Source organism: Vanessa atalanta, chromosome Z (genome assembly GCF_905147765.1).
Source record: "Vanessa atalanta chromosome Z, ilVanAtal1.2, whole genome shotgun sequence".
NCBI classification, from domain to species: Eukaryota; Metazoa; Arthropoda; class Insecta; order Lepidoptera; family Nymphalidae; genus Vanessa; species Vanessa atalanta.
This window is the reverse complement of record NC_061902.1, coordinates 16,317,329-16,342,486: the sequence shown is the minus strand read 5'-3', so window position 1 is coordinate 16,342,486 and position 25,158 is coordinate 16,317,329. Positions and strand designations below refer to the sequence as shown.

General features: G+C 40.5%; 3 protein-coding genes across 7 annotated transcripts; 1 reads left to right on the top strand and 2 right to left on the bottom strand.

The window, feature by feature from the left end:
* Nucleotides 1-3,110: 3,110 nt before the first annotated feature.
* Nucleotides 3,111-17,118, bottom strand: LOC125076108 (transmembrane protein 198). 3 transcript variants are annotated; one of them, XM_047688071.1, is made up of 8 exons: nt 17,070-17,118; nt 13,671-13,829; nt 13,444-13,554; nt 13,186-13,337; nt 9,086-9,158; nt 7,541-7,632; nt 7,138-7,282; nt 3,111-7,028 (listed from the first exon to the last, which is right to left on the bottom strand). In XM_047688071.1, the coding sequence occupies exons 2-8, from the start codon at nt 13,798-13,800 to the stop codon at nt 6,718-6,720; spliced, it is 1,014 nt and encodes a 337-aa protein (XP_047544027.1). In that variant the 5' UTR covers nt 13,801-13,829; nt 17,070-17,118; the 3' UTR covers nt 3,111-6,717. The 3 variants fall into 3 exon arrangements, with proteins under 3 accessions (XP_047544027.1, XP_047544026.1, XP_047544025.1); XM_047688070.1 differs by lacking the exon at nt 17,070-17,118 and adding an exon at nt 15,069-15,182 and having other exon boundaries at nt 13,671-13,887; XM_047688069.1 differs by lacking the exon at nt 17,070-17,118 and adding an exon at nt 14,587-14,827 and having other exon boundaries at nt 13,671-13,887.
* On the top strand, nt 15,297-20,468 carry LOC125076107 (protein DDI1 homolog 2). Of its 3 annotated transcripts, XM_047688067.1 has the most exons (10): nt 15,297-15,564; nt 15,852-16,055; nt 16,138-16,204; nt 16,395-16,553; nt 16,628-16,726; nt 16,804-16,966; nt 17,064-17,253; nt 18,294-18,362; nt 18,678-18,766; nt 18,902-20,468. In XM_047688067.1, the coding sequence occupies exons 1-10, from the start codon at nt 15,297-15,299 to the stop codon at nt 18,980-18,982; spliced, it is 1,389 nt and encodes a 462-aa protein (XP_047544023.1). In that variant the 3' UTR covers nt 18,983-20,468. The 3 variants fall into 3 exon arrangements, 2 of the variants coding, with proteins under 2 accessions (XP_047544023.1, XP_047544024.1); XM_047688068.1 differs by lacking the exons at nt 18,678-18,766; nt 18,902-20,468 and adding an exon at nt 18,551-18,606 and having other exon boundaries at nt 18,294-18,411; XR_007120286.1 differs by lacking the exons at nt 18,678-18,766; nt 18,902-20,468 and having other exon boundaries at nt 17,064-17,879.
* A 1,084-nt stretch (nt 20,469-21,552) lies between these two features.
* Nucleotides 21,553-25,017, bottom strand: LOC125076105 (breast cancer anti-estrogen resistance protein 3 homolog). Its single transcript, XM_047688066.1, has 6 exons — nt 24,952-25,017; nt 24,517-24,744; nt 23,390-24,390; nt 23,071-23,239; nt 22,806-22,983; nt 21,553-22,685 (listed from the first exon to the last, which is right to left on the bottom strand). The coding sequence occupies exons 1-6, from the start codon at nt 24,955-24,957 to the stop codon at nt 22,324-22,326; spliced, it is 1,944 nt and encodes a 647-aa protein (XP_047544022.1). The 5' UTR covers nt 24,958-25,017; the 3' UTR covers nt 21,553-22,323.
* Between the last annotated feature and the right edge of the window lie 141 nt (nt 25,018-25,158).

The following is a 25,158-nucleotide window of genomic DNA, read 5'->3' as shown; positions in this document are numbered from 1 at the left end:
CTGTTGCTGGTAGAGGGCTAAGTCGTGTGAAAGGTCTTCGGAAGATCCTTCGAGTCGTTTGAACCGCCACGCGATATACACCGTCAGCGCCAGGGAACAGCTTACTGATGCGCCCCACACGTCAACACAGTGGTGGCTTATTTCTTCTTGCAATAGCACCAGGTCTTCAAGCCTCAGAGGGATGTTAGGAACGCGCCACTTTGTTCACTGTTGTAACTCTGCCAAGTACTCGTGCTGCCATATCCTCCAAAAGTGTTGTCGAATTTGTTCGAGCCGTTGGTAACGTCGGAGACTAGAAGCCTTGTAGTCGACGACGACGACGACGACGTGGCAATGCGGTTAGCGGCCGACCAAGCAGAAAGTGCCCCGGGGTGAGGAATTGAAGGTCATTTGCTATTTAATATGGCTTCAACTTGCGCAAACACCCTGCCTATCTCCTCGTATGTTAAATGCGAATTGCCCATAACACGCCTGATGTGAAACTTGGCGGAATTCACTCCAGCCTCTCAGATGCCACCAAAATGGGGAGCGTACGTAGGAGAAAATACAAATTTAATTTCTTCCTCACTACAAAAGGTAGGTATGGATGCCTTATTAGATTTTAAAAAATTGCCTATTTCTTTCGAGGTGGCTACAAAATTTCGGCCGTTATCACAAAAAAACTCTGTAGGTCTTCCGAGACGGGTCACAAATCTACGTATGCAAAGCCTACCTACCACAAAGCATAAGTACCTCACGACTCAAGGAAGACAGTAGATCGTCGTTGGAATCAATGCTTAAATATTTTAAAATATATACCTCACTTTGTTTCGATACCTATGTTAGCATTATAAAACAATAATCAGTACAATTTAGCTATATTGTACTAAAATAACTTTGTAAATCAAAATTAGGCACTAGGCATTGAGTTAATATTTCCCTGATATATCGTGGATTAACCTTTGATCATATCAATTTCAGATAAATTACAATTAGTTATTTCTACATCTCCACTAATATAATCAATCTCAACTTTAATATTTGCATTGCCCAAGGGCTACTATTGCTACACAATAGCGGCAACTCCAAAACCCTTCAAAATTGCATTTGATGGAGTTACTGGTTGAGCTAAGCGTTATAATATTCAATTGCCTATCGGTGTCAATGTCTGCCATCAAGTGAACACCATTCATATATACATTTTTTTATACAAATCTTGGAATACATTATGAAATGCGTGTAATAGGTTTTTTGATGAGGAAGACCCAAACCCTGCTGGCTCGCGGTCACGTGGCCCAGTCGTTGAGAGTTCTCGCATCGAAGATAATTTCTGCAGTCGCATGATTCATGTTTACACGGCAGTGGAAGTATCATGCTTTCAGCAGGATCGGTTGTCGGGTTGCAGAAAAACTCCCGGCATCCGTTGTTTTGTTGCATTGATGGATCTTCCAAAAAAATGTTGCACGAAACAGCATCTTCTCCTTCGATCTTGCATTTTAGTCCCTAGTGGAACTCCTTAGACGACTTTGTGACTTTATCTCGTGATAGATCAATCTTTTTAAAAATAGAAATATTGTATTTATGTCAATCTTTAATATTATATATTTATTTATTTCTTTAGGAATTCCGTTTTAAGCTGAGTTTTGTCACGGAATTATATGTTATGAAAATATCACATTACTAAAAAATAAAATGTCTATGTCTAAATATAATTGTGTTTGATCAGTTTGTACATATAAATTACAGAATAGGGTACGCGAGGACCTAGCACATGTAGCGATCTCAATAGTGAGCATTATATAAGAGATTGAGTAGATTTACAGAAAATAATCAATATTATATACTGTAAGTTATTTTTATAGAATCAGTTTATAATATATTTTGTATTGTTTATATATATAAAGAGAAAACAATAATGCATTTTAATTATGATTTAGGTATCTAAATAAAAGTCGATTAGAGATGACAACAAATTATTTATTAAAATAACGTTCGTAGATTACAGTATTGGCAAGATAGGACTACAGTCCAAAAATATCTACTACTAATTGTTGTTACGCGTAGTTTTGTTCAGCGAATGGCCCGCGCCCGCGCCAGTACGGGCAGACCAGAGACGACACGCCCGCGAACGCGACCACCGGACCACCTACCTACGTAGACTCCGTCGGCGCGACGGCTGTGTTACCGACAAGGTGATAAGGTTTTACCGTTCAGTATAGAAAAATACTTTATAGATTTAAGATGGACGAGTGTAGTATGTATGGTACATCCAGTGAATCATTGGATCGACCAATCGAAAACATTTGCTACATTTTTTTAAAATGGACATTGTGTTCGTTGATAACTACATCAGCCCTCCACTAATAGGCGGAGCAGCGGCCACGAAACATCCTTGGAGTTCTCGAATGTTAAGGGAAGTTTGCAAAAGTACGTTGTGTCACTTAGAAACGCTACGCCACGTTCACGGCAATCAGGGCATTGCGGCCGCGCGTGAGAATGGCACAAACTCCAGTAGTATTATCCATAAATATTTATAAAAAAATATAAGTGTACTCTCCCTAAAGCAACTCTAACGAATCAGTGGTCAACCCGTACCTACTACGAATATCGGACGTTGCAAAGAAATACAAATACAACGGTCGCCTTACGTGGATGTAATCGAAGCGGGTTGTAGCGTCGGTAGGCGCCTGTTCCTAGAGTTTCGCCGGCACGATAACGTTCCCGAGGTAATCCTCAGTAATTACATTTTACGCCCTTAAAATTTCGATACATTATTATTGGAACAATTGCATCAATTTATTGATCACTTGGTATAAAACTCTAGAAACATTTAATGCTTATAGATTATTACACATACGATAATTAGAATCACAATAACTGTGCAATTCCTTTGCACTTTTTAGTTACAATTCCTACGACATCTATTACGGTTAATTCATTAATAATTAAAGACTAAATATCTAACGCTGGCCGGGCGCCGTTTGCGACTTTACAACTGCAAACTTGTTAGAGCGTTTTCACATTATCCGATCCGACGTCGGTGCCGAACGATAGCTGACACCATGTGCTATTTTCACTTTTCGATAAAATCGTTCCGATTCGGCCATTTACTCCATGGCTTCGTGCGGGCAGGTCATCATAGCAGACTATAATACAAAAAACGCAAAATGGCCGTTGCGCAAAAGGGGCTGCGCACACCGAGACAGTTTATAAATCGGTGTCGGCTACGATATCAGATCGGATATTATGAAAACACGACGCCGCACGAGCACGCCCGCCGCTCGCCGCCGGCCTCTGGCGTTGGCGGCGTTGGTGACGGTATTGTGTACGAGTAGGAGAGAAGTTTGCTACTTAAGTAAGTTATATCTATATCTATTATGTCTCAAAAGTATATTTTTTCGAAATAAAGGTTTGAGAGAATATACTTTTGGAGTATTATTATCGACTTGTGCGGTGATTGAAATTTCTTCTTTGAATTGTGCGTTACGAAAACGCGAAATTGCGCGTTGACATTTACACTACTACAGGTACTTTAAGACAATTTAAAACGAACGTAACTTTTAAACACACATCAATTGCGATTGTGACTCGCTAGGGTTCCGTATCCAACCCTGCTCGGTGATCAGTTCGTGAAACCCATTCCATTCATCCCCGAGAGGTTTCATAGAACTTATGTGATTGCTATTTTATATTTTGAAGTGAAACTTGAAATGCAAACGAGTTACGACGCATACACGGAAATGAAAATAGTAGAACTGTGTTATAAGTGTCACATACGCTCGGCAATGCTTCTGTTAAAGGAATTCTTATTCCAATATTATTTTCTGATCACCTGATTTATTAAAGTGAGAGCTCTATGTTCAGAGAAACATGTTTCTTTGCGAAGCCTCAACAGTTCACTTTTTAAAGAAAATAGCTAAGTATTTACGTCCGAACAGTTGCCAATAGTGACTAACTTCGTATAGTACCTACTGCATGATAAATATTGTGCATCGGCTAACATCAGAAACAATCGTATCGCACTGTACAAAAGCGATTGGCAAAAGTAATTTGGTCTTAAAGAACTCTTGCAAATTTAACTCCATCACACACTAAAAGTGTGTGTAAAACAGTCGTCGTTGCAAGCAGTGCGAGCGAGGCGGCAAATAAATGAGCCTTTGAGGGTTATGGTTTTAATGCAGACCGTACTACAGAGCGGCATAACTCCTCGTCGTGTTTGCTTTGTCAAAGTCAAATCGATTCTTGCATTTCAATTTAGGAAAAATAGGTGAAAGCAGCTCTATAATATTACGATTTATATAATATCAGAGTACAGGCGGTAGCACGGGTTTGTCTTGTTTCTGAATACGACGATAGCCGATGCACAACATTCACACACACATAGGTTTGAACCTACCGTTCAGGCCTCCGAGGCACAGGCGTGAGCTATATTTAGATGGACGGAGTCTCACTTTGAACCCTTTTTACCTTTTGTGATACGGAACCCCAAATATACTAGAATTTTTAAATACATCAATATCAAAGCGGCTTTTTAAAAACCAGAATAAATACTACGTGTCTGCATTTCTAATTTGTTACAAGACTTGAACTTTCGACTGAAAACATTACAATGCGTCACCCGTATGCGCGCGTCGCGCGTCGCGGCAGCTGCGCTCGGGCGAGTGCGCAGGAGAGCATTGAAAGAACGACGACGATCAAATTAGTTTTTCGATGAGAATGCAATCGCTATTACTGAAAATAGATTATTTCGCCTACAACATATTTACAAAAATACAATTCACGTACATTTTTAATTTTTAAATATCACTTCTTCCGTTTCCCGGGTGTTTCTGTTCATTTCGCAACTGACTCGAAACACCGCTATCGGACGTCGGTACCGGCACTCGCCCTCGCACCCGGGGGGCCGGGAGTTGGCCGGGGGCTCACGACAACTTACGACGACAGTACGTAAATGGGAAATTATACGATATCAACATATCATTTTCATTAAGTGATCATAGTCACTGTGCACTGGTGAATGCCATTCAAATTAAATATTAACGGAACGATTGCGCCGCGCGTAATACTACTATCGACTACTACTGAGACCTCACTTAATATATTATTGTTCTGAGAGTACTCACGAGACGGCAGACGCGTCTCGGCTCCGGTTTGCGTCCCTAGCGATTCGACTTATACGATCGATTATATTTCACCAACCTATCCTATATATGTAATATAATCTTATGCGAGAGCGACTGGGTGTGAGGAACGGGAGGGGAACGAAATAAAACACACACACAAACATACGTTCGAAAAATAATATAAAATAATAAAATTCAGTACAAATCAACACAAACATATTAATAATAAAATTAAAATAAAATAACAGTCGCAAGAGTCTAATTGAATAAACATTTACAAAACAAAACACATCGAAACGACCAATCTGAGTGCAGCGACGTGGTCGCACTAGGGGAGTGTGCGGGGACTGGGACTAGAGGTTGAGCGAACGGGGCACACCCGGCGGACGCGACCAGTCGCCGCCTACGCTACCGCTATCACTTAAAGCTACTGTATAATATGTACACGCTATTCACCTTCCGTACCACTACGTATCTCACTGCAGCCGCTGACCGCCGGTTTACCGACGTCGACTCACCGTCGACACGGGCACTTGACATTCAAGAAAGCAGTAAACATCAAAAGTGAATAAAAATAATTGTGCTTTTAGCTGTAACAACTTAAATAAACTTTGGCCAAAATATAACATATCACACGTCGAATATGTACATGTACGCTCCGTTCCGCTCGGGACGGTGGAGGCCGTACGCACCCGTACGCACCCGTACGCACCAGCCGCGCCCCCGCCCCGCGCGGACGCGTACACGTCACTAGTCTACGCTCTTATAGAGCTTACCCGTTCACGTTCACGTTCACGTTCACGTTCACGCTCGACAGCTTTGTGCTTGGCAAAGGAACACTACCAACAAAATATTCGTAATCGTTCAGTTCAGTCTAAGGGCAGGAAAGATAGTCCTAAAACAAATAGGCAATTAGAACGAAACTCCTAACGCAACTAATCTCGCCAAAGCGTATGAGTAACGAAACGTGGGAATGTCATTAGTAATAATAATAAATCTCGAAACGTTCAACAGAGGAGAAGACTTCGTCCAGTGCGTCAGACGCGAGTGCGCTCACACGTGTGGCCGACACACGCGGCGGAGTCCGAGGCCATCGCGGACTCTTTACAATTATTTAATACCTATAAAGTATTTATAAAAGCTATTAATATGGCAGTGTTTTCATTATTTCAGTAAGGATCGACGTCACTAGATAACGATATTCTAATTAACTCCTAGCGGGCTCGCGCACGCGCAGTTGCGTCGCATCGACCCTTTAAAATATCGATAACTTCCGAGTTTGTAACAATTTTATTTTATAAGTTAAGAAAATTACGTGGAATCGAAAATAGTTTCCAAAATAAAACATGGCCTCAAACTCCGACACCTAAACATTAGTAATGTGATTACAATGTAAATACAATAATAATAATAATATGTCATAAAATCACATCCAATACAAATACATCGATAATATTGATCACTACTAATATAATATAATATAATGACATGAGTGGATATCTCTTACAATAATACTGGTGGCGCTCTGGGCGGCCTGCGACCGGCAGCGACGCCGACAGGCGGACAGAGGAAGTATTCGTCATTCAATTCGAGACGCGGCGTCACACTGCGCCCCCTAGTGCGCGGCGCGGATCTGGTTGAGGTCGTCGTCGGAGTCGGTGGGCGGCGCCAGCACGGTGAGGTGCGTGGAGTCGCTCTGCAGCGTGCTGCACTCGCCGCCGCCGCCGCCGCCGCACGCGCCGCTCCAGTTGCCGCACTGCGCCTTCTTCTGCAGCGCCTGCACGTACGACTGCGAGATCACGTCCCCGTGCGCCGTACGCACCTGGTACAGGTATCGGTACTTGCGCTGCTTCATCTCGGCGCGTTGCTCGCGCGTCACCGGCCGCGACTGCTGCGCCTTCAGTCGACGCTTCTGCGCGCCTATACCTGACCAAACGTACAATGTTCCCAAAATGTATAATCGCATAATATGTTAGATGTTATTAAAACACATAATCAAACATAACATTTGCGAGAACGAAAAGAAAGTACAAACTTTGCTCGTGGTGCGTCCCGGCGGCGGTAAGCGCACCCTGCGCTACAAAGCCAACGATCGTGGCTGCAGGCCACGCGGCCAGCGCCAGCCACGACAGCCGACACGGCGGCACCACCACTGGCTCCAGCTTAGCGCGCTCCCATAACTACAATACGATACATTAATTTGTTAAAATAATGCGAGCTATGATATCGCCTGTGTGTCAGAAGCAAAAGCTGAGCCATCAATAGTCTCGTTACGTCGTTACGTAGTAATGAAACGTACAATATCAATTATTTATTCAAGCAAGTCTCTTTGACAGCAATAACGACGCAGATAAATCGATTATTAAATTTACTCGATTTAATGAATTAAAACCTATATAATAAAGAAAACATTCGATGCGTCAGAGTGCGACACTTACCCACTTGAGCATGACCATGCGCTCCAGAAAGTAGTCGAGGCAGGTCGCGATGACGGCGCCGCCGTACACGCTCGTGCCGAATACCGTCAGCACTGGAACGACACGCACACGCACGCTACAACTGCGGCCCGCGACTGCAATACGTACGAGATCGAAGGCTTCTCACTCGTATGTATTGCATTTAGTTTGTATATTGAAATATCTTAACAGTACTCGATTACAATTTTGTACAAAATCGAACTTCATGATGTGCAGTCATCGGTGTAAATTAACATTAATATTATTACATATGATTTGGACGGAGAGGATAAGGCTCAGTATGTGCGGCAACCACCGCCTCAACTCAAGGTGGAGCTTGAAGTCGGGATAAATTAAAAACACCGAGTACCAAAAACGGAACCAGTCCCCTCAACAGGTACCCTATAGTAATGTCCCGAGGCGCCAACACGGCCGACGTCACCGGGACGCGTCGGTGTAAGGTAGTGTGTAAGCGATTTACTCGTTTTCTTACGGCTCTCATTATTTTTTATCCGTCAGTTCTGTCCCGCATTCGAACCGCAATGTCGCAGTTTCCGATGGACAGGATAGCAAATGGACTAAATGGGATTTCTATTATAACAATACGACCCTGATTGTAAATGGCGATGAACGCCCGGAGATATCGTCACTAAATAAAAGTATATTCCCTTCCCGATACCGCCATTGACCAATAAGCCATGCGTCTTAGAAATCTTGTTTCAGCTTGGAAAAAGTTGAAATTACTGTTGTTTACAGACTTATTTTCAAAACTTGATAATTATTTTGAAATGAACGTAAATAATAAAATGCATCGTTGCCCATAAATAAGCTTATTTTTCTATTTGAGTGCCAGGGACCACGCACATCAATGATAGTATAATTTCTGTAACAACAGCAATAACAACACATGTATGTGTATCTGCTAGGCAGAGTATATCACACAACACAACTACGCTGTTTCTCTATTCGACACAATCGGTGATGAAATGTGTGATAACATCAGGCGTCATAAGGTTTGGGATCTACTCGTAAGTATATCTCTGTACCGTCTATTCACAGTATTGTACAACCGGTTTATTTGATAAATCGCATTCCGGTTGTTCGCTACTCAAGTTATTATTGAGAATACTTGCCATAGAAATTATCTTCTGAGCTATATGACGCAGTGCCAACAGCGACAGATTTTTGATTAGATGCGTCCATATCTACGAAACGTGTGTTTTCAGTACGATCACACGAGCGAGCGGATCCAATTACTTAGTTAACGCACTAACATGATGCACCAAGTTTTAATACAACTTTTCGCAGACGAAGCCCCAAATCACCAATTAGTGCTAGTCCGCACCGCGTACGTATATAATAATACTTTTTAAAAGCAAGTCTACACTGATTCTTTTTATTAGGTGTTGTGTAATAAAAAGATTCAGTGTAGATAAAATAAAAAAATGGAATACTTTATACATTGGACACTAATCATGACATAAAATCGTAACGTATCGCTATTTATCTGCTGATAAGATAACTCACCTTTCTTCCAGTAGAGGTTAACGACCGCGAAGAATATCCCGGAAACGAGCAACACCACCACGCAGAGCCAGTACTGCAAAGATACGAACAATGTTTACGTTGCGGGTTTCGTTTCTAGTTCGGTTTCGGAAATATAAACTTGTAGCAGCGCCTACACTGCAACTCGTGTGATTACATGTAAGATCGGACAATTACTTATATCAATTATATAAATAAGGAGCTCCTTATTAAATACAACCTTAACTTTTAGAATATTTTTTCATATTAAATTAATATATTATAAATACCTACAATTTTATTACTTGTCATGCAAAAACGCGCTGCGCGTGAGAGAATTTTAGGAAACAAGTGAGTAATGTTTGTTATGGCTATTATTTCTTTTAATGTTCGTCTTATGAGCACGTCGATTTCTCGATTAGAAGAAATGTGCAACATTTCAATCCAAACATTACAGCGATAGAATGGAATATGCAGACATACAATATGAGTAAACATTAGTGTCGAGTAATCGTGACATTCGCATTGCATCATAATTTAATAAATATAAAATATTTCGGTGACGTTCGCCCATTCGAAAACTTTCAAGGAATATTAAGGCAGTATTAATTCGCTTGCGGCTGAAGCTCAATTTAAAGGTTTATATTTAAAGGTTTATTTTACAAATCAATAAATGACACACGATCGTCGTCGTCGTCGTCGGCCACGTTGACGGCGAAGTAATAAAATAGTAAAGCAGTTCGCAGCGCGCAGCGCGAAGACAATTGCGGCGCGTAATCGAAAAGTATTCGAACAGCAATCGATGGCAGCCCTCCGCCGGCGCCTCTGAGCTCGTCTTCACTCGCGCTTGAAAGCGTCCAATTCGCTGTCGGCCCCGATACACTTATTAGCCTCTTAAATATTATGATAACATTAACAAGCGACATCTGTTTGTTGTTGCGGATGAATTTTTAATAACTTCGCTTTTATTCGGATATAAACATTCACTGCTTTGCAAATAAATATACACGTAAAAATATTCGCACGCAACCAAAAGTTGTCAGTCACAAGAGTGCTGAGTGCAGGCTCGCTCAGACATCATACACGGGCTCAGACAAACGATTCAACTAAATAGTTCAATAAGGTTAGGCCTTTGTGCAAAATCTCCGCTGTCGGACACTGGCTTAGTCGTCGCTCCGAGGGGGGAACGTTACGGCTCACAAAAATGAACTACATTAAATATTATATACAAATATTTAAAATAGGTTTTCTGTACATTTAAACTAAAATTATCTCGATATTGTAAGCGATTCGTCGGCCTGCCTACGAATTAGTGCACAGAATAAAATATAAACGGCGCTTGTTCGCAGAGGCCGGAGACACTTTTCGGACGTTGACGAGAATTTAAGTTTATTGCCGGTTGAGCTGCCTGGCTAAGCACCGTTGCTCTTGAATACTACGTAGTACTCTCAGATTGGAATGGTACTTGAGCCAGTGCCAATCGCTTTCAGCGTCAACGCTTTTGGATGGTAGTGACCGCCTGCCATTCGATCTATTTTAAATTATAAACATAGGATCGATTCGAGAGAGTCGATTGCGATAAACTCTTATTTGAAAAACAGTAACTACCTACGAGTGACTTAGTGGTTCTTCTCGGTAGAATCGACATTACGAACCGGTGTTAGCTCATTATTCAAATATTAATTATGTCTATGTGACTTTAATAAAGAATATTTTGTTTTCATATCTCCTGCAATATCGTTGCACTGCGTCAAGCGATATTGCATTTTTTTACTTTTCAATAAGTAAATCAACAACGTCCACAGTCGGGAGCAGTCTTATAAATAACTAATAACAGTGATGCAAGTAATCACGACGCTCGTCTAGACTACGTGTAATTTGTCTTCGCTTTGTTCGCGGTATCGATCAGTACGATGACCTGAGATCATTTCGCTCGGACGGTTGTCTCGCTCGTACCTACTACACAGACTTATTTATGAATCGCAAACTATATTATGTGCTGCGATTTGTGTTCGTGAGGAAGTGATAGAATCTCTTACTGTGTGAGATATATCTCCGACCGGACGCGCCACGGTCGAGCGATCGGCACTCAGCGTACTCTCGGGTTGGTAGCGGCACAAATTAAACTCGAAGCTGGGCCGGTGCCGTTGCCGAACGTTTCGCATGTGCGAAGCAATCGTGAAATATTTATCAATTATAGTACATAAACTGTTCGCGTGCTTGCGCGAAAAAGTATCAGATCATGCACGTAGACCTTTAAGGCAGCCTGAGTAAAAACGATAAATACTTTGCTTTTACATTTTCAAAGATTGCATCAATCATTACTTTTACAATAATTTCAATAAATATCCTATACGATGGGTGCCGGCATTATAGTCCCACCTGTCTATCGCTACGCGGGATTCCCGAGACTCGTCTCGTACTCTCGTAATTAGTAACTAATTTATATCGTCCGTTAAATGCAGGCGTAGAAAGACTTCGTAAAGATACGCGAGTCAAGCCGAGCAGAACCGTGCTCGCTTCCGTAATGTTTAAAAATAAGTAATACCACAGTATGTCAGTTTGTTGGTTTGTTTGTTTATTACGGTTATACACAAAAAGTTACGAAACTGATTGATATGCGACTCTAAGACAGTATCGGCAGTCACTCAAAAATACGAACCAAATTGGAATAAAGTAATGCAAAATTAAACTTTATCAAAACAAAAAAATATATGAACAAGAAAATCCCACGACGCTACAAAAGGCTATTCACGCACGTGTCTCTTGCAACTCAACAAACAATACATATATTGCTGAATAAGGACACCGAACGTTCCGTTCACACGTCCAGCTATCCCGAGGGATCAATAGCCATCACGTATCTCATGTTAGACCAACGCAGGCCCTTATTGTTCCCTTCTACATTTATGTGTATATAGGGGGTATTGTTATTTATCCATATCCAGCGATAGTCGGTACGAATAATATCCGAGTACCGTGACGATACCGATAGCGAGCTCGACATCGAGGTCAGGGCTGCGTGCGGACAGCGCCGCTCGGCTCACCGCACCGTGTGCCAAATACTCGCGCGTTATAACAAAGAGTACATCTGAATAACGCCTCTCATTACGTTACGTTTAAACGAATGTTCACGTGTCGTTTGTCTACGTTTCGGCAAAAAATATAAATTAAAACCGGACTGAAAGGAAATTCGCGTCGGAGGTAGATTATGGCACGGTTGACGTACAGGTCACAGGAATACGTTCCGAGTTATATTCCTGCTAGCATGAACTATCGCACTGGGAAGTGCCCAGTAACGACTAGCACGTGCTGCTGGCGCCAATATTTTTTAAATTTCCCGTCTTCCAAAGAGATGTAGCATTCTTCATAAAAAATATTCCAGCCAAGGCATGGTGGAATGCACTCAGTGTGTCTCAAACGGCTGTTAATCTACACTACTACACGTAGCTAATCGTTTGCTTTACCTGTCCACTTATTGGGAAAGGTTCACATCAGAGTGAGGACGTCCGAACCCAAGTTGCGTCACTCGTCAGAGTTCGTTCTTTACGAACGTGACACGAATTCGATAAAACATGAACCAATATGTCTAATAAGCTATTTCGAAAATATTTCAACAATCATCATTATGTCTGAAGTTAACCAATTGATATTACTAATATATTGTTTTGTAGTTAATTTTATTGACTAATATAGAGTTCGTACAACCTTCGTATTATCGCTCTTCGTGGTATTAAGGGGTGAGTCACTCGTTAACTTGACTCATTCTCATTCTTCCCAACATGACGGCGAAGACGTGACGCAGTGGGCGCCGCACGGGCCGGGTGCGTCCCTCGGCGATCGAATAAAACCACTCGAAGATAACAAGCACAAGATGCAATTGATAGAATCCGGTTTTCATTACGCAACGCCGCGCCGCGAGGGAGACGCGATCGCGACCTCAGTTGTATGTAACGTACAGGTATGCAAGCACGCATTCGCATTTCATATTTTATAAATTATTTAGCATTCACGTGTCTACGAAGAGACCGCGTACCAGCCGAGACTTGTATCGCTCGGTCCAAATATATATCGCTATGTTTGATATTAAATTGTCGACTTACCGTATTAGGTCTGCTTTCGAGAAAGTGGTCGTAGATGGCGAGGCCTGCGATGGCGAGCAGGAGGCCCGTGTGGAAACCCGTCATGAACAGGCCCACATACTGGATCAACATTGTTATGAGGCCGAATAGTAGTCCAGCACACACTGCCACACCTGTAGAGATAACCAAATTTAGAAAAAACCTTATATTTTAAAAGCTCAACTGAAAGAACATGCTTTTAACTAATTTCTGTTATATTACTCTTCAAATTTTTCTTACCGACATTCCCATATGGTGGCATCAAATATTCCTGAAGACATATTAGATAAACTATTGCCGAACCAAATGTGAAACCCGTTAGAAACATACTTGCTTTGAAACATCGGTACCCTGGGACAAAATTTTGAATATTATAATGAAATATTTTAAATCAGTGTTTCTATATTTATGTAATTAACATTACTTGTCACAAGCTTGTTTGGAAGCTGAGCTTTGTAACAACTTACCAAAGAGTGTGTAGACAATTCCAAAGATAATATACATTGCACAAATCACACTGATAATGGGATCATAGTTGTAATCTATCAGGGAGCAGAATGAGCCTTCTATGTGTGGTCCGTTGAATTTGATGGTCATGTTGGGAGGGCCACGTGTCACCTGAGGCACTAACTGCCCTACTGATGACATCTTAGACCACAGCCGCGAGGACAGTTATAAAGATTTCTGTAAAGTATTAGTTGATATGAGATCAAAACAATTTTCTTTAAATTAAATTTATTACAGATAATTTCAAACTTACAATAATAGCAAATACATGAATACTTTAAAATAAATAAATGATGTTTTTCTGATAATACTAATAAAGTACTACCAACTTGGAAGTTTAAAAATTATATGAATAGTCATGAATATTATATTATTATTGATAACATTTTTGCTATGTGTAGCTAAAAGTTCATATTGTCTTTATTACATTAAATTCTCATTATCGGTATTCCATTTAATAAAATATGTCCGAGCAGTATGGTTTAATAGGAATTAGGATTAAACTATGAACAAACAACGACGCAACCAGACCATTCAAACAAAATACCATTATTAAACAAAGTTATGAGTACTATTATATATCTATCGTAATTGCACCTCGAACGTATTCAAATATTTTAAATGTTCACTTCAGCCATCAACATACGAAGTAAACAAGTAAGTTTTAGCGGACAATAAATAAGTCACATACAGGCTTAGACCTCGACACCTCAACCAGTTTTATTATAAGGCTATCATTAACTTTCACTGTATAATAATTAACACTTACTTCAACGACGAATCGAAAAGGAACACTAAAATATTTTGACTCTTAGCAAACAATGCTAGCTCAATATTTTGATAAGCGAGTAAATACATAATATATAAATCACTTACCATTATACGTCAGTTAGTCGATTTCACATTGTAAACTAAAATAACTTAAGAGCCATGACCTACTCACTAAAGATCTCACTGAGATTTTAAAGGAGAACTAAGATAAATTCATTTTTAATAATTAGGAACCAAAATTAAAAGGTTTCAAAAATTTAAAGCTACCTATCTACAAAGAAAACTAACAACAAAGGTTTTCCTCGAGTTTCCTCTCGTCATTTACTTTTTTTTTTAGTGATGTCTAGGTATGTCTTTCGCGAACGCGAACCGCTAAGAGTCTCATAAAACCGGTATATTATATTCACGTTTTTAACGTAGATAATCAAATTTAAATATTTGGTCATATTAATTATTTTGTAATTTAGTCGAAATGTGTATATATAAAAAATAATACATTTTACTTAAGAAAAAATAATTTTTAAACTTAAAAAAATGTTTATTTCAATAACCGTTAATAAGACTCAAGATTGTTCCGTGGTACATACCTACCATTAGAAGTAAGCTGCCTGCCACCTTCACGAAGTTCGAGGCTGAACTCGGAGAACAAATAAAAAAAGTTTTATATTAGTGCGTGCATTATCGCGAAAGAACCGGGACTTTGTATATCATTTGCACTAAAATGTATTGGACAGTCATCCTTAAAATATAAATAACGCCGCCCTGCTGCTCGGGAAACAGTACACTCAGTCTCGGCGCATCATCAATATCTCACGATGAAAGTTACGGTCAGCACTCTTAACGACGAAATATTCGTCCTCGACGTGTCTGAAGACTTGGAATTAGAAAATTTTAAGGCTTTCTGTGAAATCGAATCAGGTTTCCCCGCAGCAGATATCACATTAACTTTCAATGGGAAACCTATGATACACGATAAGAAATCACTCAAGGAACTGGGAGTACACGACGGCGATGTAGTCGTCATGCTCCACATGGTGCACAGCAGGACAGCTTCGAACTTGAAAATGAACGACGCTAGCCAAGGTAGCTTTCGCTTTATGGACAAACATCGAGATTACATTGTGTTTATTTAAAAGTGCATTGTCATTCTTTTCTGTTGTCATTTGTGACACTTGTTATTGTCATATTGCGTGTACCGGCGCACTGGGAGACGAGATTTCCATCAAATCGTTTGTTTAAAAATAAAATTGTCATTTAAATGTTATTATTATATATATTTTGAAGTATACAAAAATTTCATTATAGGCTTTGTTTAAAGCAATAAATTTTATAAAACTTAAAAATATTACAAAAATAAAGACTACTTTTAGCTCTGCCAAGTGGTTTGGCGAACCTTGACTTCAGCAACATACAGGTGCCGCAAGGAGCAAGCACATCTATGGCGTCTAGAAATTCTACAGTAGAAGAGGATCCTCGCATCATAAGAGAAATGTTCTTGGCTAATCCAGATCAGCTCGCTTTACTTAAGCAGAATAATCCAAGACTAGCGGATGCTCTGCTCAGTGGCAACTTGGGTATGATTTGGTCATTCATTAATCATGTACATAGATTACATTTTGTCGGCTATTATAATTTCAAATTGTTTCTTGTTTTTAGATACATTTGCCTCGGTACTGCGGGAACAAATATCTGCTAGAACTGAAAGGCAACAACAAAGAATAAGGTAACTACAATCTTATTCTACTGTGTTGACAGTTTCAATTTGTTAATCACTTTGAATAGTTTTATAATCAGACACAATCGTTATTAGAGAAATAAAAATTATTATTAGAGAAATAAAAATTTGATGAATTATATTTAAACATCAAAGTATAATTCTTGATATGAGACTTATAGCTACATATTTCCAATAGGATGATGAATTCAGATCCATTTGACACTGAAGCACAGCGCATGATAGCAGAGGAGATCAGGCAAAAGAATATCGAGGCCAACATGGAGGCAGCCATGGAGTACAACCCAGAGACATTTGGAACCGTTGTAATGCTTTACATTAATTGTCATGTCAATGGGTAAGAAAGGAATCCTTGTGAGCATGGCATTTACTGGCTTGTAAACTTGTGTGCTTACAAAATATATCTTTCAGTTTTCCAGTCAAAGCATTCATTGACTCCGGAGCGCAAACCACAATCATGTCAGCTGCATGTGCCGAGAGGTGCAACATCATGAGACTCGTAGACACAAGGTACAATATGTACAATTTGTTGTATTTGTTTAATCAGATTTAAATATGGATTAATTTATCATAAAAATTGTGAACAGATGGGCAGGTATAGCTAAAGGAGTTGGAGTGCAGCGCATCATAGGTCGCATTCACATGGTACAGATGCGCATCGAAAAGGACTTCCTGACCACCTCCTTCTCAGTGCTGGAAGAACAACCCATGGACATGCTGTTGGGTCTCGACATGCTGAAGAGGCATCAGGTACTAACTAGATCATATCCCATCACACCACACCACTTGATGTGGTGTGCACAATTCACACAAGCTACTTGTTTGATACTTGAATGCAATATTCCAGTGCAACATAGATCTGAAGAGAAACATCCTTCACATCGGAACAACAGGCACTGAGACACCATTCCTCTCCGAGTCAGATTTGCCAGAATGTGCTCGGCTTTCTGGCATTTCTGAAGATGATATTGTAACACAGTCAGTGAGGGACGCCGAAGAGAAGCAGATGAGGGAAGCTCTTGAGAAGTCTAAACAAGGTGGGCGTGGAAAAAGAAAATGATTTTCGTAATTCTAGCTCTGAGATAACCTCATAACATCACATTCAACAAAAGATAGTGACATAGAACAGATGACCGTTACGAAAATATCTTGAACGTGACTGAAGGTTATCTCAAAGACATGCACTTTGCCAGAAATGTCGTTCTTTGTAGTAAATAAGGCAGGACAGCTGTACAAAAAAATGGTATTTTAGAAAGAAAAATAAAAATGGTAATATTCATAATTAGTGTCTTGTTTGCTTGTTGCTTCGTGGTGGTTGTTACTCTTTCCGAGGGCAGTTCACGTCTGCCGAATATTAAATTCATTGAAATCAAACGATATATCGTGAGGTTCCCGATAATGTTGCACTCGCCGAAGTCCATTATAATTGTTCAATTAATGTTGGTATAGACCATTTTACTATAAATTAATTTTCTCACAGAAGGATTATTTAAAATAACTATAGAGTCATGACAACAGTTTTTGCCTCTCGTGACATTGACATAGACCGGTCACCGACTCAAGTACTGTCTAATTATGATCCAAGAGACGAGCACACGTAAAACTAAAATATAACTCATTTTGTACTGACGTCGCGTGTCTCCCGAGTGTCTCGAAGGTGTGGGTACGTATCACCCTTTGTTATAGTACGAACTAGATATTTGATTGTTAGATAAATGTTTACGTTATGTATTAGTGTATAGTTTATTTCCTTCATATGTTTTGGTGTATTTGAGGTCGTGTAGAGCGCCACGACGTGGATTTAGTTTACAACTGTAGACGTAGACTTAGCCTCACCACGCGTCCGCGAGTCTCTAGCACTTTAACACTGCACCCGTAGCTGGATGTATGTAGCATTAGCAATGGAAAATGTACTATTGACGTTTTGCTCTAGTGAAAACATTAGCAGTATTGTAAGTGTTAAGTATAATAAGAAAAATTGGTTTAAATTTGTAAAATTATTGTACAGTTCCATTGACATATAGTTTATGTTATAATATTGATAGTCATAAATGTGTGTTTGTGTTGGTGCATGTAGAGGCCGGCAATCAAGCCCCGCGGCCCGCCAGTTCCGCCGGCACCGGACAGACGACCGGACAGAGAATTGGTGAGTATGTTCTATTTACGGATATACCGGCACACACACTCACACACACCCCACACAAACATCACACTCTCACACACACACATTGTCACTCTCTCACACACACACACACACACACACACACACACACACACACACACACTTTCTCACTCTCTCTCACACACACATTCACACTCTCACACACACACACATACCATACTGCCAGAGTAGAAAACAACTTCACTGACAGTTTCATTGAGTTGACACACTACCCGAACTCAAAATAAATACTATAACAATGAACAAATAATTATTTATATTAGAATAATTCTGCCGCAGTGAACCCCAGCGTTACGATCCTGCCCACGGACACGTTCGGCGAGACCGACGTCGAGGAGATCGTCGCTCTGGGCTTCACCAGGGAACAGGTAACGAATGTCGCTGCTGCTCATCACCGTTGTAGTGTCAGCCACATTAGACTTCGCCGGTCGGTGGCGTATTGTGACAGCGATGAAACGTGCTGAGACGATTGTTGAACTGAAGTGAAATAAATTAATTTCCAGGCCGTCGTGGAGTTGCGGCGATTCAACGGCGACAAGACGCAGGCCACGGTGGCTCTGTTCGCGAAATCGCTCAAGTTTTAATAAATCTCCGCTCTCCGGAGTCCTGGAGCCGCACACCTCGCCGGACAGAAGCCGCGACCCGACTGATGCATCGCAGCCAGCGCCGAGCTGCTGCGATTAACTGTATAGGAATCATTAAAACTAAGCCCGCGACTAGATTACTTAGATAATTGTGTTTGTAACTTTCGTTTGTTCATGGGATGCTTACAAATATTTCGTCTCATACCTCTTCGAGTTGCTTAAAACTATTCCGTACGAGTTCCTTTCTAAACGCTCAAGTGTCTTTCTGATAAACATAACCAGCCGACTAGCTAAGCCAATAATATTGACATTTTTAATAATCTTATACACTAATATTTTTAAAGGGTTTACGTCGATCGATATACACGTGCAGCTATTCTGACGCAGGTGACGAGTTTCACGAGGAGACTCAAGTCCTCGAGGGGTCGTTTTGTGTTACGAGGTCAGAGGATTCACAATATTATCTTTGAATTTGAATATTCGATTACTAAACGCCACCTCGAAAGAGTCGATGACTGCGATTATTGCATTTGTTAAGTAAATAGTGACAACAAAGGCCTAACGTTTTCACATAGATTCTGCGATTGTTTGAATGTAAAGTCTTGTTGAATGTGCACTATTATTTAGTTTTGTAAGTGAACGGTCGCCATTAGAGCCCGACTTTGATCGACAAAATTTTCCTTATAAGATGAACAACAAGGGCACTTCAGTTCTGTTCAACTATCGTCGGACGATTCAGATTATTGCGACGTTGCACTTTTATGACGTATTTTGTAGAGCGACCAAATATTAACACCTTAAAGTAGAAGTCGCCGTCCGCAGAGGTGTGGAGCTCTCGTCTTGTAGTAATAATACCGTAAGCTAAGTGGGAGGCGCGGGGAGGTCGCCTCGCCGGGAGTTATGATACGATGCATATCGACGTCCGGATGCTAGGATGGCATTCACAGAGCACGGATAAGCAATACTTGTGTGACGGATGTATTGTGTGGACTTAGTTGTAATTATTTGCGGACTTTGTACTAAATGTAAAAATAAGTGCGGGATCGTTTTTGGATAAACATTATACAATTGGGTTTAACATAGGCTTTATATTTATTTACATATATTTGTGAACGTGAGAGCTGTACTCTGTGTTAGCTTTAACACTGTGTGCCTTCGCGATATATTACCGTAGAAATGTGCACAGGCTCGCGGCCGTAAGGTTAACATTGAACAATTGAACATGCCACCACGCTGGTCTGCACCGAGTTGCAACGCACAGGGAGAGGCGCCTCTGGTCACCGCATACTGCGAGTGATCGCAATATTGGAGGTGATGTCGCTACGTCAGGCACCACATTGTAGTACTCTTAAGTATTTTATATTATTTTCAGTAAGAACTTATATTTACAATATATTTTAATTACATTGTTCTAAAATTAAGTATTTCCTTTGTTAAAGTTTTGTATTACACTGAAAACCGTATAAATAAAGTTATTGCATTGTAATGATATTGCCTCACTTAACGTCCTTGCACCGACGCGCCCACTCGACCGGCGCCGGCACAGAGCAGATGTATTGGCGCTTGTGTGTTACATCTGTTCACATATGTTAAGAATCCAATTGCACACTTAACTGCAAAAGACAAAAACCATAAAGCGACCGTAACAGCCGCCGTAATATCATATCTGGATAATATCATACGCTGAATAACTGTCTGCACTCGCCGAGAAAATGTCCTAATGATTTGCTCATACATCGTATCAATAACAATTCAAGTTGAAATCAATGCGAATCGATTATGCCCAACTAGTTAAGGCCCTCGGTCGCTGCGCTTAAGAGTAACAGTGCTTTCATTTTGTAAAAACAAGTGAGGGCATGTGCTGTATGTGGGGCCGTCGCGGGAGGCCCGGCATATGTGAAACATCCAAATTTATGTATATTAAACGATTCTTTAATTAAAACCAACAAATAAGTTTGGTGACACTAAAATATAAGACAACGAGTAACTTTAATAACATTATTATTATGATAATACAGTATCGAAGCTATGGCAGGATGTGGTACCATTACGAACGGTACCGACTTGGACTCTAGGATTTGGCACACTTAACCTCGGATACATTTAATTAATCGAAAATTCGAAGTGTGCCCTTTACAAAGGCTTATAACACCAAAAACAAAATACATGGCAGGGCCCTAGACGGCAGCTGGTTTCCGCAATATTTAGCAGAATTCACAAGATCAGCATCAGTAACTAACTCGACTAACAAAAAAGCGTCACCACGGTGAAACACGGCTTCATTGTTGCTTATGGTATTATTATCAAAAATTAGGTTCGCCAGCTCTCAGTGAAGCGCGCGGACGTAACATTACAAACGCACAGCAATTACAAGCGTATGTCACATTATATTGATATCACAAGTCGCAGCGCAACATTAAGAATTCGCATCTCTGGAACTTTCCGCGCTGTAAAACCATGTCATTCATAATCTCGAAGAAATCGGGGAATTTCAAGGTAAATTAAGGTTAGACGACAATCTTCAGTACATTTATTTACACAGATGAATCGATGAACGGTCGACCTTATGATATTGGTAAGTATATGCGTTCTGTCTATTTATTACGTTTTAATTTACTAATGAATATAATGCTTATTGTTAGTGTCAGGGCCCCGAGACTGCCCATGTACGAGCCTACGAGTACTTGCAACTTTAAACATTTCATATACATCATACAATTTTTGGTTAAATAGTTTTAATTTACAATTTTTTATTACTGTTGCCGTCACTGCATGTGGTCACCGCTCTCACAAGCTGAGAGCGATTGTGCACGTCGCACTGATAGATACAAAATCTTTGATTAAAATACGTCGTGATAATTATTATCATCAGATAGGGACATTTTTTAAATGCTATACTTAATGTAATGTATTGCTTGATCTATTTCATATAAAACGTACAAAAATTGACTAAAATACAGTTGTATGTTTATCGGAAGTGTATGGATTATTGCAATCTGTCTCGTGCTAGTTTATAGAAATTGAGCGACATTCAGGTGTGCCTCCTGCGTACTGTGTTCTGTAACACGGGAACATGGATACAAATATATTAAAAAAATACATACAAAATGATACTTATATTACAACGTTCTTAGATTATACATGTTGATGGAATGTTACTAATATCTTTTTATATTTAGGGATAATTTGACACAAGTCCAATTCTGATCTTGAAGTCTATATTATCATTCCTAGACGTTGGCTTCTCTTGTCTTCCTACGCACGTCTATCTAATGCTATAGATTCGTTGCACTAACTATTGTTTACAAAATGCTGTCTAGTGCACTATATACATAACACGTTTACAAAGCGTCGTCGCCGTCTGGTGGCTGGTTCGCTAACTTAGAAGCCATCGCAGTAAGTATATCCGTTAATCGGGAAAAACGTTGGTTGGGGCCGGTGAGAGCGCCTCGTTCGCCCCACAGAAAATTTATATGGAATTCTGTCTTGAATAACTCTAAAAGTATCGGGTCTAACATTGGCCCGAGAGAAGACATCTCCTGCACCACGGTCCTCGCGTTCCGTTTGAACATGTCAACTTGTTGCGGGAAGAGTCTCGCCGCCTCGAGATGAGCGGCCGTGGCGTTGAAGTCGAACTCCAGGCTGTTCATGAGGCTGGTCGCGAACGAATCGTCCGGTTGCATTAGACCTCCGCCTTCACCGTCTGGAATGTAACACGAAACTAAGATTATACGTAATATGTAATTACACGAGCATCATGTTATTTTAGAACCAAAAAGAGAAAATCTAACTTGGATGTTTTACAATAATTTTTTGAACTCACCAAATAAGTGAAAACACAGGACAGGTGGTATAACGTATGGAGTCGTCGTGTTGGGAGGAAGAGGGTTCGTGCCCTCATTCATACTCTTGAAACACGGCCTCAACTTCGCTTCAAACATAAAAGCATTATCGGTATAAGCTCGCCTTAAAATATTCCAAGCGTTCTCCAAGCACTCCACCTGCAAACATGACACCATATTATTACATAGCTATCTTTGTTTCATAATAATTTCATTAATTCAATGTATTAAAAGTGTCAACTTTACCTGAGGCATACACAAGCCGAACATTATAGCTGAGAATCCGTAAAGGTTACCTAGAGCCGTTTTAGTTTCAATAGCCAAAAGTATCCAATCATTTATTGTATCTGCTCTCTGTCTGTCTGTTTGGCAAGTAAGAATAGTTACAGCTACTAACAGGCGGAAAGCTTCTACCCTGCAAAGTTATAATAAGAATAAGATATTGATTAAATACTGTTTCACGTAACAATGAAACACCGTTGAATAAACGTAGTGATGTTTACTACGGATAGCTATCATAATCGACTTAGTAAGTGTAATAATGCTTCTACATCAAATAACTTACCTTTCGATGACGTCCAGCCGAAGAGCACGACCTTGAGGAAGAAAGCAAAGTTCCAAGCCCGACGCAGTCTTGTCAAGTTTTTCTATTTGTACAGATTCCTCCAAGAGAAAATGCAGGTCAACTTTGGTCATATGGTTTGCTAGTATTCGTGGACCCGATGTTCGCAGTAATAGCTTTATGGTGTGTAATGTTTCAGACTCCAAAGGCTTGGTCAATGTGGGTGGTATAATCTGAGATTGGAAATTCTCAAGATTTATTCGTGACTCTACACTATAATCTAAATGCTCTAATTGCAAGAGTTTCGCTTCTGTCAGTTCAAAATCGAACTGGAGCTTGTTAGTTGGAGTATTCACGAGGTTGTAGTCAGGTTCGTTTCTCGATTTATTGTTCGGGTCGCTGTGCGCTGAACTTTGCGTAGAGTCGCCGGAACCGTTGCCGGAATCCGATCCCGAAACATGGTACAGTCTGTGAAGCTCCAACCGTCTGTCGTCCGCTTTGGGACCCTCGTATCTTGCTGGCTTCGCGGGTGGACTCGTCGGCAGATTGGCGTCCCAAGTGTTAGAATTTGAATTTGATTCGCTCGAGAAAATCTTCGCATGCTTATTTGTTTGACTTTGAATGACACCATCGGCGCTTGCGCTTTTACCGTGTGTGACGTGCTGAGTCATATCTATCGGCGTCAACGAATGCGACCGCTGTTTCTTGAAAGGCACTCGCAGGGATCCGCCGGGCTTTGCAGCAAAATGACTGTATAGGCTGTATGCATTTCCGTAGTTACTTTCACCATTCGGTGACACCATAGCACCCGAGTCTTCGCCTGATATATAATTAGTTAAAGGCATCATTCGATTGGCGGGATACTGAATTCGAGCTCCAGATGCTGCCGATATCGGTTTCCCCGATCCGACGTATGATGTTATGAGATCTGCAACAGTGTCATAAGCTTCGTCCTCGAATTGATACTGATATCTTTCAAAAACTGTATCCGGATGGACAATAATCTGAAAAATAGCAAGAACACTTTATTGCAAACTTCCTTAGATATTTAGACGAGGCGTGTGCATAGAATTTAAAATAATATAATGCTATTAACACCAAATATAAACACTCAAAATGTAGCAGCTCACCCTCTGGATCACAAAGTGCAGGTGTTGTCCGTTGGAGCGGCAACTTAGCACGAAATTATCCGGTTGAGAGGAAGACTCCCTGACCAGAAACTCCCGGTCCTGCTGCAGCAGGCTCTCCGCTGCCGTCCGGCTGAGCGCTCCGTGATACCATCCGTGCGATATTATCTGATCAGATGGTAGGGAGAGTTCCCACTCTAACAAACCGGACGTTGTCATCGCGTTTGTATCCTAAAAATATATTTTCTTAATAAATATCACGTTAATTATTATCGATATACTAAGTATACTAAGCCCACGTATGTACTAGATCACAAAAATCAAATATTATATTTATACAGTGTAATCACTTTATTAACTTTAATCTCGTGCCGACTAAACAATGTTCATATTAAACTGCGTTTCCACCTTAATGTGAAATAAGTTTTATTCACTTACCATCATATGCGAATAGTAAATTCAATGCAATGTTGATATATTACGCGAGTCGGCGCTCTCGCGAGGGGCGCACTAGTGGGGCTGAGGGTTGAGCGCGATCAATAACATTACCCGCCCTATTTTACTTACATGTTGGCAGCGGAAAGGCAAGAACTTCGCACCGAACTGCAACGCAGGCGTAAACGGCCATGTTTTGTAATCTATAGG

Bases quoted from the DNA above. Each gene is read 5' to 3' on its own strand.
- LOC125076107 (XM_047688067.1), top strand. From the start codon at position 15,297: ATGAAAGTTACGGTCAGCACTCTTAACGACGAAATATTCGTCCTCGAC. The intron at 15,565-15,851 runs GTAGCTTTCGCT...GACTACTTTTAG, and splicing joins AATGAACGACGCTAGCCAAG to CTCTGCCAAGTGGTTTGGCG. The intron at 16,205-16,394 runs GTAACTACAATC...TATTTCCAATAG, and splicing joins AGGCAACAACAAAGAATAAG to GATGATGAATTCAGATCCAT.
- LOC125076105 (XM_047688066.1), bottom strand. The intron at 23,240-23,389 runs GTAAGTTATTTG...ATAACTTTGCAG, and splicing joins CGGCTGGACGTCATCGAAAG to GGTAGAAGCTTTCCGCCTGT. The intron at 22,686-22,805 runs GTGAGTTCAAAA...GTTACATTCCAG, and splicing joins CCTGTGTTTTCACTTATTTG to ACGGTGAAGGCGGAGGTCTA.
- LOC125076108 (XM_047688070.1), bottom strand. From the start codon at position 13,851: ATGTCATCAGTAGGGCAGTTAGTGCCTCAGGTGACACGTGGCCCTCCC. The intron at 13,555-13,670 runs GTAAGTTGTTAC...ATTTTGTCCCAG, and splicing joins AATTGTCTACACACTCTTTG to GGTACCGATGTTTCAAAGCA. The intron at 9,159-13,185 runs GTAAGTCGACAA...GTATCTTTGCAG, and splicing joins TCGAAAGCAGACCTAATACG to TACTGGCTCTGCGTGGTGGT.